The sequence below is a fragment of the Phyllobates terribilis genome, unplaced genomic scaffold, assembly GCF_046119375.1.
Source record: "Phyllobates terribilis strain yellow unplaced genomic scaffold, ASM4611937v1 Scaffold_5__5_contigs__length_657084704, whole genome shotgun sequence".
Taxonomy (NCBI): Eukaryota; Metazoa; Chordata; class Amphibia; order Anura; family Dendrobatidae; genus Phyllobates; species Phyllobates terribilis.
Genome location: NW_027362765.1, coordinates 36101586 through 36116714, shown reverse-complemented (window position 1 = coordinate 36116714; position 15129 = coordinate 36101586). Strand labels below are relative to the sequence as shown.

Here is a 15129-nt window from a genome sequence, read left to right as displayed (position 1 = left end):
GTTTCTGATGAGACTTTATGGTTATCGCAAAAAGCATTTATGAGAGGTTTATGTATAAAATTAGCTTCACGAGAAAAGAGACGCAGAGAGTGTGAAGTGCAATCAGTCATAAATAAAATTAAAATTTTGGAAAACAACCAAAAACAAAACAAATCCCTGGCAGTTAATAATGCTTTACTGGAGAGTAGAAATGACCTTCGTAAACTCTTTATTATTCAACTATGAACCTAATTTAAAACGGGTTAAAGCAAAATACTATGCTATGGGTGATAGAGCAAGCGCTGTACTGGCCCATAGAGTGAAAAAACTGACTGCTAAGGGGAGAATTGACCATTTGCTCCAGCCGAACGGGGATAAAATTTATGACCCAATAAAGATAGCCAACGCATTTGCGGACTATTATTCCCATCTGTACAATCTGAACATGGATCAGTCCATCTGCCATCCCTCGCCCCCACATATAGAACAATTTCTAAAATCTATAAACTTACCGAAAATCTCACAATCCCAACTTGAATCATTGAACTCGCCTATACAGCTTGGTGAAATAAAGAGTGCAATTAAAGCATCTAAATTACACTCCACTCCAGGGCCAGATGGCTTTGCTAACAAATTTTATAAACTGCTCTCGGAGCAGCTATCCCCATACTTGCAGCGACTATTTTTACATTGGAGAGACAAGGGTAAAATTAACCCATTATGTTTGGAAGCGACTATCGTTACCCTCCCAAAACCAGGCAAACTCCCAAATAAACCTGAGAATTTTCACTACTGAACTGTGATCTTAAATTGCACTCTAAGATCCTAGCTCAAAGAATTAATACGGTCCTCCCTCAGCTGGTAGCACCAGATCAAATGAGTTTTGTGCCGGGGAGGCAAACCAGAGACGCAACTCGACGGGTTCTAAATCTGATTCACAGAGCAGAAAAATCTGGGGTCCCCACTGTGCTCGTTTCGTTGGACGCAGAAAAAGCGCTTGATCGAGTACACTGGGGATACCTCCAAGCAGTTTTGACTAAATTCGGGTTAATTGGACACATGCAAAAAGATATAATGGCATTATATTCCTCCACGAGTGCGAAGGTATTAGCAGCAGGCTTTAGTTCAGACCAGTTTCATATCTCGAATGGAACCCGCCAGGGGTGCCCATTATCGCCTGCAATTTTTGCATTGGTAATGGAACCCTTGGCGCAGGAGATTCGCACTTGTAAAGATATCTTTGGAATAAAAATAGGGTCCGTGGCTCACCCAGTTGGTCTGTATGTGGATGACGTAATTATCTCTGTAACACACCCCGAGACTTCCCTTCGAGCATTGCTATCCATTCTCTCTCGGTTCTCAGGAGTATCCCTTTACAAATTGAACTCAACAAAATCAATGGCCCTTCCAATTGATTGCCCCCCAGAACTAATTTCTAGTTTAAAAAAATCTCTGCCATTTACTTGGGCTAAAAACTCCGTTATTTATCTAGGAATTCACCTAGTCTCTCCCTCAAAAAACTTAGTCACTAAAAATATTTCAGAGCTACTAAATTCAATCAAACCAGAGCTCAAAAGACTGAGCAATTTAGAACTTTCTTGGATGGCCCGTATACAAACGTGTAAAATGACCTTTTTACCTAAAATCCTATACCTTTTAAGATGTATACCACTTCCCATACAAAAAAAATACTAGACGAAATCCAAACTTTACTACTTCGTTTTATATGGGGTGGCAAAAAATCCAGATCCCAGAGCTCCTTGGGAGAGGGAGGCTTGGGACTACCGAATATCTACCTTTATTATAGAGCATGCACAATTGACACTCTTAGAGAGTGGTGGGACACTAAGTCCAATCTCTCCTGGGTTCAAATGGAAAAATCGGACACCAAATTTCATTCCACTAGACTCATGTTGGAAGCGGAATTCCTACTTCCGAAGTCTCAATCTTGCTCCCTCCCGACAATGATACATGCCCTTAAAATGTGGAGAGAGCTGATTTTTAAAAAGATTATACACATTCCGTTGAAATATATCTCGCTTAGGAGCGTTAATTTTGTGGTCCCATTCTCCTTCTTCTGCCGTTGGGAAGATTACGGCATTTCTAATTTGCAATCTATTTTTTCAGCTAGTTCTATCATGACGTTTGACGAATTATCCTCCATATATCAACTCCCCGGTAATCTTCACTTTTCTTATCTTCAACTGAAGAGTTTTCTTTCTTCCTCTCCAGCAATTGTGTCATGGCTAGCTTCTTCCACAATTCAACACTCTGTGTTGGGGAAGAAGGGATTCTCTAGGGGTGTTTCGGTGGCATATAATTTTCTCAACTCTCTCCCTAATAATACTAAACTTCCGTACATGGTTAAATGGGAATCGGATTTGGGCACTTCGTTTACCCTTGATCAATGGCAATTAGCCTTATCGTGGCCCCTTAAAAGTTCATCATGCATAAACCACTTAGAAATTGCAAAAAAAATTCAACTCCGTTGGTATTTACCACCAAACCGTATAGCTCACCTATCCCAAGATACATCCCCCTTATGTTGGAAAAAATGTGGAGAAGTAGGCACACTTCTGCACTCTTGGTGGTCATGTCTTAAACTAAATAGTTTATGGAAAGATGTATTTAAGATATTATCATTCGGTGCGGGAAAGGACGTCCCAATGAATCCAGCATTGGCCCTATTGAACATAGGCATTACCGATCTCCCATAGAAGAACAGATGGCTCTGTTCCTTTATATTAACCGCGGCCAGACAAGCCCTGGCCTCTAAGTGGAAATCCCAATCTGCTCCATCAGTGGATGACATCTGGTGGAGAATGGACTCATATAATTCGTATGAAATGATTCTCTCATGGGCCGGATCGAAAAAAGATAAGACCCAACAACGCTGGTGTGCATGGCCGCAAATTAAAGCACTTTTTCATAGCCAAAAATCTTAGAGGTATTTTGCTCACGGTAGTTATTTTGGAGAATACACACTTTTTTCCTGGTTCCCCCCCCCTTTCCCTCCTCCTTTACTGAGAGGTTGGCGTATATTTTGCTGCCTTTCCTCTCTTTTTCCCCAGGTATATGTCACTAGAAGTTTCTTGTTATTTTCTTTTAGATACTTTATTGTACTCTATATCGCATGTGATGTACCTGATACCCCTTTCTTATGTTATGTTTAAAAACTTCAATAAAAATCGTATTGTTAAATACACAAACCAGACAAACAAGGAAAGTACATTCAGGGATAAATGAAAATAACAAACATACAAAATATGAACTCAAAGACAACAGAGGGAAACACCAAAGGGATTAGGAAGGTAAACAAAAATAGAAGAGGAAGGGACTGTGCGCACACAGCCAAAACATTAAGCAACAGTCACAGAACAACTCTCCTTAAATGCCTCTAACAAACACCAAATTCTCCACTCCTAACCAGGTAGTACAAGATTTAACACCTGCAATTCAGAGCTTAGATTATATAGGGGAGGGGAGTGGCTGATACTGCACAGCTGAGAACTTCCAAGAAGGAAGCTACAGAGACTCAAAGCTGGGCAGATTAACTCCTGCATTGCTTAAAGAAATCAGCACCATTTAATAAGAGGGAGAAGTGCTTCTATTCAATTCAGGAATACATGAACTCAGATACTGTGGTCTTCTGGCTCCTCTCTGTTGCGATAAACCCATGACACAGACAGCTGTGGGCTGATATTATCAGGCTGGGAAGGTCCCTAGTTATTGGGCCCTTCCCAGCCTAAACATACGAACCAGCAGCCACCCCAGAAGTGGTGCATCACATAAGATGCTTTGCCCAGCTCTTCCTGATTGCCCTGGTGCGGTGGCAATTAGGGTAATGGTAGTTGGGGTTGATGACAGCTGTGATGTGTCAAAAATCACAGCTGGCATCAAGCCCTGGTGTTAGTAATGGGCAGGTGTCTATCAGACACTCCCCATTTCTAACCCAGTATTTAAAAAATAAAAACACACACAAACCATGGACATTCCCAGACTGATAACATAAGCCTACAGCTGTCTGCTTTACCTTTGCTGGGTTAATAAAATTGGGAGGACCCCACATATTTTTTTCAATTATTTATTTGGTTGAACAAAACTAAACACCCTTTAGTGCCACATGAAAGGCACTAAAGGGTGCAAGTCTGTAGGGGGGCTTGTGAAATTATATATCTACAGGATATCTATCTATCTAGCATCTATCTATTCTCAGGGTTCTGGCTGTGAATTTACTGTACTTGGCTTATCAAAGTTTGCGGTTCCTTTTGAGATGGGTGTGTAAAAATCGGACAGCACACAGATTTTTTTCTCGCACCCATTGACTTGCATTGACGAGTGCGATCCGATTCTCTCATCCACTTGTAGCTTGCTGCAATTTTTATTCTTCAGTCCGATTACAGCTGAGGAATAAATAGCAGATGAGCACGGCCTCATTGAATAACAATGGTCAGAGGACAATGTGATGTTTTCTCGCATTGCACTCGTCCAATTTATACGCTCGTGTGAGTGAGCCCTAACAGTCATATAAACCTTATTGTTTGGTTGGCAGCCATCTCTCCTGACTCCACTTAGGGCTCGTTTACACGACCGATTATATTTGACTAGTGCAGTACGTGGTTTTCACGGATCGCACTTTTACTGTGGAGCTGTGCACATGTCCAATTTTTTCCTGTGATCAAGTGGTCCGAGGAAAAAATCGGTGACCTGTCCGATTTTTGATCCGAGCGTTGGATCAAAATTGGCAATGCAAGTCTCTGGGATCGTGGAAAACATCGGACCGCACTCGGATGACATCCAAGTGCAATCCGATGTTCACGGACTGACATAACGAAGAAGGTTGAGAACCTTTTTTTTTTTCCTCGTCACCCCTGAGAAAAACTGATCTCTTTCTGATCAAACTCTGATTAAAGTCTGATCAGCATAAGAAAACCATTTTTCTCAGATATAAATAAAACAAGCTCAGAATGCTGTAAAATAATTAATAAAAATAGTAATTCTCACATCAACTTCTTTTCCAACACTGCTGGGTCCCCCGTCAGTCTCTATTTCCTGTTTAGTCCGGATGAACATGTGATCCCTACACCCAATCAGCAGTTGAAGCAGTAACCAACATAGCCAGTGATTGAGATCATGGAGGAGATGTCTAAATAGAGCTGACGCGCCCCTGGGCCTGTGTCGCGCTGCGGTGCGCACGCGGGAGCTTACCCGGAGCCGGATCCGTGGAGGGTTGTAGTCTCGTGGCGGTGACCCGGTCCGTGCCCAGGGAGTCAAACTGGACGGCAGTCTACTAGTAGTAAATAGTTGATGACTACGCCACCCGTTGAGTGCAGCCAGGGAGCTGCTGCTGCGGGGCAGACCGCTGAGGCCGATGGTAGGATTATGCAGCGTGATAGTATAACCCCCAACGGGAGGGGTATGGTCTCAGGGCAGCCGACGTGGATGATGGGGGTAGCAGGAACCACTCAGAGACGGTACGGTGTAGTTCAGGGTCTTTACTGGTAACAACGATAGACCCTCCCGGAGTACTTGCTAGCGAACGGGGCCTGGTCAGTCCTTGAGCAGATGGGATCTCCCCTGGCCAGGCGTAGTTGTAGGCCTCCCAAACTGACTGTACTCTTCTGGCTACCTTGCTAGAAGCTGATGTAAGTAGCCCACGTCCCTGAGTGTACCGTGTGGTGCTCACCCGTATGGCCGGTGACTCGGGGCCTTCTAATGGCTTCCGCTCCACGATGGCGGTGCTGGTCCCACGCGTGTGACCGTGCCTTCGGGCTTCTGGGCCAGAGGACCTGAAATCCCCTGCCTGACGGATTCTGCTGCTGGGTAGGAGTTAGTCCCCACAGCCTCGGACTCCGGGTCCGGAAAGAAGTCTTCTTAGTCAGGGCGAGCTCTGCAGCTGCCAGCCCCTGACTCCTTGTAACTCTGCTGTTTCCTATGCTGCTTCTTGTCTCTACTCCACTTGTCTGACTCACCCTGCCTCAGCCCCGGGTTTATACAGGGGAAGTTCTTCCCCTCCCAAGACTGGGCAGGAGGTGTGGCATGCACAGGATCCCTGACCAAAGGACCTCCCACCTGCTCTCAGACATAACATTACATTACTGTGGAAAACCAGACCCCTGGGGTGCCACATTCCCCCCTAGTGAAATTTAGTACTCCGGGACTAAACACATTTAGAAAAACATAACAAGGCAAAAACATTAATAATACAATAAGAAAACATATAAAGATGGTTACGGCGTGTCCGCAACCGGGTGCAGTCTCTGAAGAGAACAAGGTGTCCATTTCACCAACACAGGGAGACGTAACCAGGTAGGGGTCTGTCCTACCCCGAGTCCTTAACAGTCTCTAGTCCATCCTGGGTTACGCTCCAACTATGTACAAGGATTCCCGGTAAATCCACCAAGGATTCCTAAAAATAACTAGAAACACAAAATTATACACAAGCAACAAGACACAGAAAAACATAAATAAAACAATTTATACACTTTAAATTCTCCAGCGTGCGGGTAACTGGCCTCTAGTGGCCCGAGTGGACCTACGGAGCTGACTGTCTGGCCCTGAACTACAGGGTGTAAGAGCTGTCAAGGGTAAACTGGGCAGCTGTCTACCGGCTCTTTGTCTCACTAGGGGTACGGCAGGCTCACTATAAGCAGAGGGTTGATTCTCCTGTTCTGCTTGTGTGGAGTCTTCTGCCTCCTGGACCGGCTGTTCTTCCAGCTCTACCCGTTGCTCCGTAGGTTCTTGGGATGATGGTTGGAGGAAGGTGAGTACGGGTACCACAACTGCACCATTGACTTGAGTCCAAGACTGAGGGAAGTCCCCGAGCACGGTACTAACCATATCTTCCCTTTCTTCCACGGGTCGATGGTCTTCTTGTTCCTCTTCAGGGTTCCTCAGTTGTTCGGGACACTTCTTCAGGTGGTCCCGGGATACAATGGCTGTGGTTTCCCCTCCGTCTTTACTGATGGTACAGACCTTCGGGTTCTCGTGGCTTGAGGGCAGTACGGTGTACGGGTCCTTCTCCCACTGGTCGTCCAACTTGTGGAGCCGTCTCTTCCTCTTCAAGACCTGCTCTCTGGGTACCAGGGGAACAGCGGGAGCATACTGGTTGTAAGTTTTCTCTTGTCTTTCCCTAGCCTGACAGAGACTTCGCTCCACGCTCTCCTGTACTCTCCGGTACTGCTGCTGCCTCTCTGTGTCCCAGTCTGTTTCTGGTGAAGTGTCCTCGGGGGTCAGGACTCCCATTTCCAGGTCAACAGGTAACTTACCAGGTCTTGCCCTCATTAGGTAAGCCGGGGTACAGTTGGTGGAACCTACCGGGATGTGGTTGTATAGGTCCACCAGATCGGGCAACTTTTCAGGCCACAGACTGCGTTCTTCCAGGGGCAACGTTTTTAGAAGATCCATTACCACCTGGTTCATTTTTTCACAAAGTCCATTAGTCTGCGGATGGTAGGGTGTCGTCCTTATCTTCCGGCAGCCATACAGATTGCAGAATTCCTGAAAGACCTCCGCTTCAAAGGCAGGTCCCTGGTCCGTCAGCACTTGGTCCGGGTACCCGTGTGGACGGCAGAAGTGCTGCTGGAAGGCTCTAGCTGCTGTTTGAGCCGTTAAGTCCTTGACGGGGACGACAACCAAGAACCGGGAGTAATGATCCACGATGGTTAACGCGTAGACGTAGCCACTTCTGCTTGGGGTCAGTTTTACATGATCCAAGGCTACCAGTTCCAACGGTTGCCGGGTGACGATGGACTGCAGGGGAGTCTTCTGGCTGGCTCGGTCCTTCCTTCTCAGGTTGCACGGGCCACAATCTCTGCACCACTTCTCGATGGTTCCCCTCATGCCTACCCAGTGGAACCGCTCGCGCAGCAGGAACTCCAGCTTTTTCCACCCAAAGTGTCCAGCTCCGTCGTGGTATGCCTCCATCACCATGGCTGCGTCTCTTCGTGGCACCACTACTTGCCAGAGTAATTCATGCGTCCGGGAGTTAACCATTCTGCGGCACAACTTCCCTTTGTAAAGGAACAGTCGACTCTTCTCTGCCCATAGTTGTTTGGCTTCCTCCGGAGCGTCTGGTTCAAGGCGAGCCTCCGGCCGAGTCAGCATCTCCTTCACCAGTCGGACGGCAGGGTCGCTGTCTTGCGTTTCCGCCCAGTTGTAGTGGGGTAAGGGGTTCAACGTAGCAGCCTGCTTACTCCTTACCCGGTGGGAATACTGAATAGTCCCATGACGGTGGAACGCAGGGAGTTCCACTTCTTCCAGTCCCTCCGGATCTTCTCCTCCGTCCGGCAGGTTGGGCATCCTGGACAGGGCGTCCGCGTTGGTATTGGAGCGTCCTGCCCGGTATTTAATTGTGAACTCGTAGTTGGACAGACGGGCCATCCACCTCTGCTCCAGGGCACCGAGTCTTGCCGTGTCCAGGTGTGTCAGCGGGTTGTTATCCGTGTACACGGTGAACCGGGAAGAAGCGAGGTAATGCTTAAAGCGCTCAGTGATTGCCCATACTACGGCCAGGAACTCTAACTTAAATGAGCTGTAATTCTCGGGGTTCCTTTCGGTGGGTCGCAGTTTTCGGCTGGCGTAGGCGATTACTCGTTCCTTCCCCTGCTGGATCTGGGACAGTACGGCTCCTAGCCCGATGTTACTGGCGTCGGTGTAGAGGATAAAGGGCTGGCTATAATCCGGGTACGCCAGGATTTCGTCCCCCGTGAGGGCCATCTTCAGCTGGCGGAAGGACTCTTCTTCCAGCTCTTCCCATTTGAAGGGCGGCTTCTGGTTCTTGGCCTTCCGGGACTGGCCTATCAGGAGGTCCTGCATAGGTGCTGCCTTTTTGGTGAAACCGGGAATAAACCTTCGGTAGTAGCCTACCAACCCGAGGAACTGCCGCACTTCTTTTACGCTGGAGGGGCTTGGCCATTCCTTAATTGCGGTGATTTTATCAGGGTCGGGAGCCACTCCGTCAGCGCTCACTACGTGTCCCAGGTACTGCACCTTTGGTTTCAGGAGGTGACACTTGGAGGGTTTCACCTTTAGGCCGTAACTCGCCAGAGCCTCGAACACTTCCGCCAGGTGTTTCAGGTGGTCCTCATACGTCTTGGAATATACGATGACATCGTCCAGGTACAACAGGACCGTCTCGAAGTTTCTGTGGCCCAGACAACACTCCATTAGGCGTTGGAAGGTTCCTGGTGCGTTGCAGAGTCCGAACGGCATGCAGGTGAACTCGCTAAGTCCCATCGGGGTGGTGAATACGGTCTTCTCTCGGTCCGCCTCTGCTACAGGAACCTGCCAGTACCCACTAGTGAGATCCAAGGTAGAGAAGAAGTTAGCAGATCTTAAAGCAGCCAATGACTCCTCTATCCTTGGTAAGGGGTACGCATCCTTGTGTGTGATACGGTTGATTTTCCGGTAATCTACACACATCCTCATGGTGTTGTCTTTCTTTTTGACTAAAACTAATGGGGCTGCCCAGGGGCTACAACTATCCCGGATTACCCCAGCCTCCTTCATGTCTCTAAGCATCCCCTTGGCGTGTTGGTAATGTGCAGGGGGTACGGGTCGATACCTCTCTTTTATGGGAGGATGATCTCCCGTGGGGATGCGATGTTCTACCCCCTTGACCTGCCCGAAGTCTAACGGGTGTTTACTAAACACTCTCTCATACTCTTGAACCACCCGATAGACTCCTTGTTTCTGATGTGAGGGAGTGGAGTCAGTACCCAGATGTAGTTGCTGACACCAGTCCTCCATGTCTTTCTTAGAGCCGTTACCTTCCTCCGGGTGAGATGGAGGCAAGGGTTCCACAGATTGTATAGAATTTTGATTAGTGATATATAATTTGGCTAGCGTGGCATACCGGGGCAGGTACACTTCCCTCTCCCCGATATTTATTATGCGAACGGGCACCCTCCCATGGCGTACATTGACGACCCCCCGTGCTGTCAAAATGGTGGGCCTACTGTCTGAGTAAACTGGTTCTACCATTGCCTGGTAATCTCTACCTCTCAGACCAATAGCTGCCCGGCACCAAATCATCATTTCACTTTTTGGGGGCATGGCAATAGGAAAAGGGTCACACATTCTTACGCTACCAATCTCACCGCCGGAGAGTTCCACTTGTTGCCGTTGCATCAGTGCCCGGATCTCTTTCTGGAGCACCCGCTGCTCGCCGGAGCTGGCATTCTTGGCAACCTGCTGTAAAAGGAAAATCACCTCTGCAAGACAATTTTCAATTACATTAGTTCCTAGAGTTATTTTTGGGTGACTCTCATGTTTATCAATATCTACAATGATCAGTCCCTGTGCGGCCAGTTCGACTCTACCAATTTTGATGGTCACCTCTTTAAATCCGATCTGTGGCACGGGCTGACCATTGCTGGCGATGATACTCAAGTCGTCGTCGGGATAGCGGGTAATATCCGAGTCATTCCAGTACTGCTTGAAGAGCACGTACGGGATGGTGGTGACCTGTGACCCGGTATCCAGTAGGGCACTCATGGGAATGCCATCCAGTACCACAGGCAAGACTGGACGTCCTCCCACATATCTGTCGCGCCAGTTCGATGGGCCTGGTGATCTTTTTCCTGGGGGTTGGCCCTCTACCCCAGGTTGTGCCCGTTTAAAGAACAGTACCTTGCCATATGTCCGGGTTGATTGCAGCGGCGGCAGATGGGTTGTCCGTCCTCACTGTATCGGTCACTGGGTCTTCCTCTAGCCGGTGGGGTCCTCCTTGGTCGACGCCACGGGATGTCCTCCGGTCCGGATGCCAGCTGGATCTTCCCTGGGGTGGAAACCTGTAAAGACTGCACAGTTCGGGTTAGCGCAGCAACGCTCTTAGCTAGCTCTTGGACCTGATGGTGTAGGTCTGGAGCCGGGTCATTGTCCAAAGCCTGCGCATCAGCTCCCACAGGCCCTGCTGACAAGGGCGCCGCCTCCTGGTAGTAAGTGGTAGTGGGGCGTCTGTGGGTCACAACGCCACCTGGTGCCGGTTCTCGGAGCACCCGGATGGCTCTGTCCTTGAACTGTGCAAAGTCCAGATGGGGATCCTGTAAGGCCATTGCCCGCAACTGGGTTCGGTGGGCATTGCAATATAAACCCTCTATAAATTGTTCAGTCAACAGCCTGTCCTCGTTTCCCACCCCATCAGGGTCGGTCTGCTTTATGGCCCTCAGGGCCTCTTGTAGGTTTAGTGCATAGTCCCTTATACTCTCATGCGCTCGCTGCTTGCACCCGTAGAATCTAAGCTTAATCTCGGCTGAGGTGCGGGTATCAAAGGTGTCCTTCAGCCGGGTTAGTATCCCTGCGACAGTCTTCCTCCCAGGTGGCCAGGATTTTACTTCCCTTTTGGCTGCCCCTGTTAGTTGGGCCACCAGGATGCTCACTTTTTGCTCTTCTGTGAGGGGGTACACCTGGAAGAGGCTATCCAGCTTTTCTCTAAAGTCATGCAGGGTATGTGACTCCCCTGAGTACTGGGGTAGCCAAGCTGCTCCCGGGATATAGGGCATGGTGAAGGGCATAACTGCAGCAGCGGTAGCGCTGGCGGGGGTTGAGGCAGTGAAGCTCTCCTCCGTATCCGACATCTTCCTCCCCCCTAGTGGACCGTGGCCTACCTTGCGATGATCCTCTTCCGTAGGCCGCGGCTCCGCAGTGGATCGTCAGGGTTGAGGACCTTCCGTCGCGCTCCTGTGACGTCGGCGTCTGCTGGGCTCCTTCCAGGACCTTACGCAACGTCCGGACGTGAGGCGGGGCTTCAGTTCTCGCGCGCTTTCGGAGTCCACGCCCCTCTTCTTCCCGCGCGGCGTCCTCAAGATGGCGTCCAATGGCGGGAAAACTCCACGGATGGCGGGAAGAAGGTCGAAGATGGCGCCGGATGGCGGGAAAACTTCGCGGATGGCGGGAAGAAGGTAGAAGATGGCGCCGGATGGCGGGAAACCTCCACGGATAGCGGGAATCTTCACCACTGGTAAGTTTGAACAGTCTTTGCTTTTCAGGCACGCAGTACCCGGTGGTTGCGGGCACGAAATCCTGCCGACTACGCCAAAGTTGACGCGCCCCTGGGCCTGTGTCGCGCTGCGGTGCGCACGCGGGAGCTTACCCGGAGCCGGATCCGTGGAGGGTTGTAGTCTCGTGGCGGTGACCCGGTCCGTGCCCAGGGAGTCAAACTGGACGGCAGTCTACTAGTAGTAAATAGTTGATGACTACGCCACCCGTTGAGTGCAGCCAGGGAGCTGCTGCTGCGGGGCAGACCGCTGAGGCCGATGGTAGGATTATGCAGCGTGATAGTATAACCCCCAACGGGAGGGGTATGGTCTCAGGGCAGCCGACGTGGATGATGGGGGTAGCAGGAACCACTCAGAGACGGTACGGTGTAGTTCAGGGTCTTTACTGGTAACAACGATAGACCCTCCCGGAGTACTTGCTAGCGAACGGGGCCTGGTCAGTCCTTGAGCAGATGGGATCTCCCCTGGCCAGGCGTAGTTGTAGGCCTCCCAAACTGACTGTACTCTTCTGGCTACCTTGCTAGAAGCTGATGTAAGTAGCCCACGTCCCTGAGTGTACCGTGTGGTGCTCACCCGTATGGCCGGTGACTCGGGGCCTTCTAATGGCTTCCGCTCCACGATGGCGGTGCTGGTCCCACGCGTGTGACCGTGCCTTCGGGCTTCTGGGCCAGAGGACCTGAAATCCCCTGCCTGACGGATTCTGCTGCTGGGTAGGAGTTAGTCCCCACAGCCTCGGACTCCGGGTCCGGAAAGAAGTCTTCTTAGTCAGGGCGAGCTCTGCAGCTGCCAGCCCCTGACTCCTTGTAACTCTGCTGTTTCCTATGCTGCTTCTTGTCTCTACTCCACTTGTCTGACTCACCCTGCCTCAGCCCCGGGTTTATACAGGGGAAGTTCTTCCCCTCCCAAGACTGGGCAGGAGGTGTGGCATGCACAGGATCCCTGACCAAAGGACCTCCCACCTGCTCTCAGACATAACATTACATTACTGTGGAAAACCAGACCCCTGGGGTGCCACAGAGCTAGTCAACATCTACATCTTCTATCTCCCTAATATAGTAATAATTTTTATTTATTTAGTGCCAATGTAACTATGCCCGGGGCGGTAACCAAGGGCGAGTGTTGTATATTTGGCCACCCGTGCATGCTGTCTGATATCTCCAAAGTGGTGACAGATTCCCTTTAAGTACATAGGCACCAGGCAGAACACTTCATGGTTTCTTCTGTCTCATACATTCTTATCAGTTTTGGGCGACATCACTTTACATGTGGACGGTAAACAAGCAGAGCAAATCAGATAAACCTCCATTTTCCTAATGCAGGGACACACAGGTCAATATGTTACGCTGCAAACCCTTCATCCAAACAGCAGGCTGCGATCCCTTACAAGAGCTGCTCCTAGAGCCGCTTCTCTTTTCTGTTTCATCAGCTGGGCAGCACCCTTACTTCACAGGGCCCCCACGGCTGGCCAACACTGAACTCACTTCTTCCTTTAATTCTCTCACTAATAGGTTTCGCCCACTGGCCTGCTGAACTCTATTTCAGTCGCCTCTAAAGTTCTTTAATGGTTTTTGCTGGCTTGTGCCTCCCAGGTCACACTACACTATTTATTTTCCTATCCAGATCTCTGCACACACTGAATACTAACAGGACCACAATCACGTTTCCCTGATGGCTAGCACCTCTCCTATGGCTTGGTCGCAACAATAACTATGTCTGCCCAAGCAGTCTGTTGCTGGGCTGACTTAACCTTTCACCTACATTCTAACACACAACTTGCATTACTTTTCTACATTAACATTACATTACATCTTACATATATACCACAGTAGCATTGATGTCTTCAGGGGGGAGCATGGCAGCTGGTCCACCTCCTCAGGCCAGCATATTCCATAGAGCTTAACAATGAAGCAGGGACATCTACAAACAATAAATACAATGCAAAATAAAACATAGTTCAATAGTTACAGGAGGAGTGAGGTTCCTGCACACAAGCTTACTATCTATAAGATTGTAATCTACAATCTATTATCTCTAGTAATCGGCTCATCTTTTTTCATTCAGATTCTTACAATATTGGATCCTTTCAGTGGAGATCTTCTATATAAAAGCATTTTCCTGATTGACCCATCAAGGATGGATAGGGACAAGGACAAGATGGCAGAGAGGATATTACACCTCACCCTAGAGATCCTCTTCCAGCTTACTGGAGAGGTGAGAGATTCTGATGACGTTACATTACATCATTCTTATCTATGGGAATAACAGATGGACGGAACTGGAGAGGTGAGGACTCTGGAAATGTCTGTAGTGAGATTTATTAATGTGTCTCTCCATAACCAGGATTACACAGTAGTGAAGAAGACCTCTAGTGAACGCTGTCAGGCCCCTGTGTCTGAGGGATGGGGAAGACCCCTGAGCCCAATCACGGGGCCTCCACCTCACCCCCTGATACATGAGGACATCAATGACCAGAAGATCCTAGAACTCATCTACAAGATGATTGAGCTGCTGACTGGAGAGGTGACACTGCTGGGAATGCTGGGACATTATACAGTAATGCTATGAAGGGATCGGGGGATGACGGTATCATTGTATGTGTCAGGTTCCTATAAGGTGTCAGGATGTCGCCATCTATTTCTCCATGGAGGAGTGGGAGTATTTAGAAGGACACAAAGATCTGTACAAGGACGTCATGATGGAGGTTCCCCAGCCCCTCACATCACCAGGTAATAGATAGGACTAAATACACACGGCCTATAATTATCTGTATGTAAAGAATGAATTCCATCCCTGTATGTGTTTCCTCCAGTTCTATCCATTAAGAGGAAAACACCAGAGAGATGTCCCCGTCCTCTTCTTCCACAGGACTATAAACAAGAAAATCCCGATGTTCCTCAGGATCATCAGGTAGATAGAGAGAAGATGTCATAAGATCTCCCCTATGATGTGTAGACGGCTGTGAAGGTCTTGTGCTCAGTCTTGTTTTATACACCAGTATTATATGTTTTATACTTGTGTAATGAGAATGGTGGAGATGGCAGGATTAGAGCTGATCATAGATGTGACTTCTCATCTGTCTGTGAGTGTGTACATGTGTGTGTATACATCAGGATGCATATAGTAAATGTTTGCCTCCCGGGAATTTCCATCA

General features: G+C 48.9%; 2 protein-coding genes across 2 annotated transcripts in view; both read left to right on the top strand.

The window, feature by feature from the left end:
- LOC141270645 (uncharacterized) overlaps positions 1 to 15129 on the top strand; it is a 327734-nt gene that overhangs the window by 57005 nt on the left and 255600 nt on the right. The window lies entirely within an intron of this gene.
- The window catches only part of LOC141270616 (uncharacterized), a 49688-nt gene that overhangs the window by 20442 nt on the left and 14117 nt on the right, over positions 1 to 15129 (top strand). Inside the window, exons 2-5 of the mRNA XM_073680686.1 lie at positions 14040 to 14189; positions 14319 to 14498; positions 14581 to 14704; positions 14788 to 14885. Coding sequence (XP_073536787.1) covers positions 14040 to 14189; positions 14319 to 14498; positions 14581 to 14704; positions 14788 to 14885 — 552 coding nt within the window. The remainder of the gene's footprint in view (positions 1 to 14039; positions 14190 to 14318; positions 14499 to 14580; positions 14705 to 14787; positions 14886 to 15129) is intronic.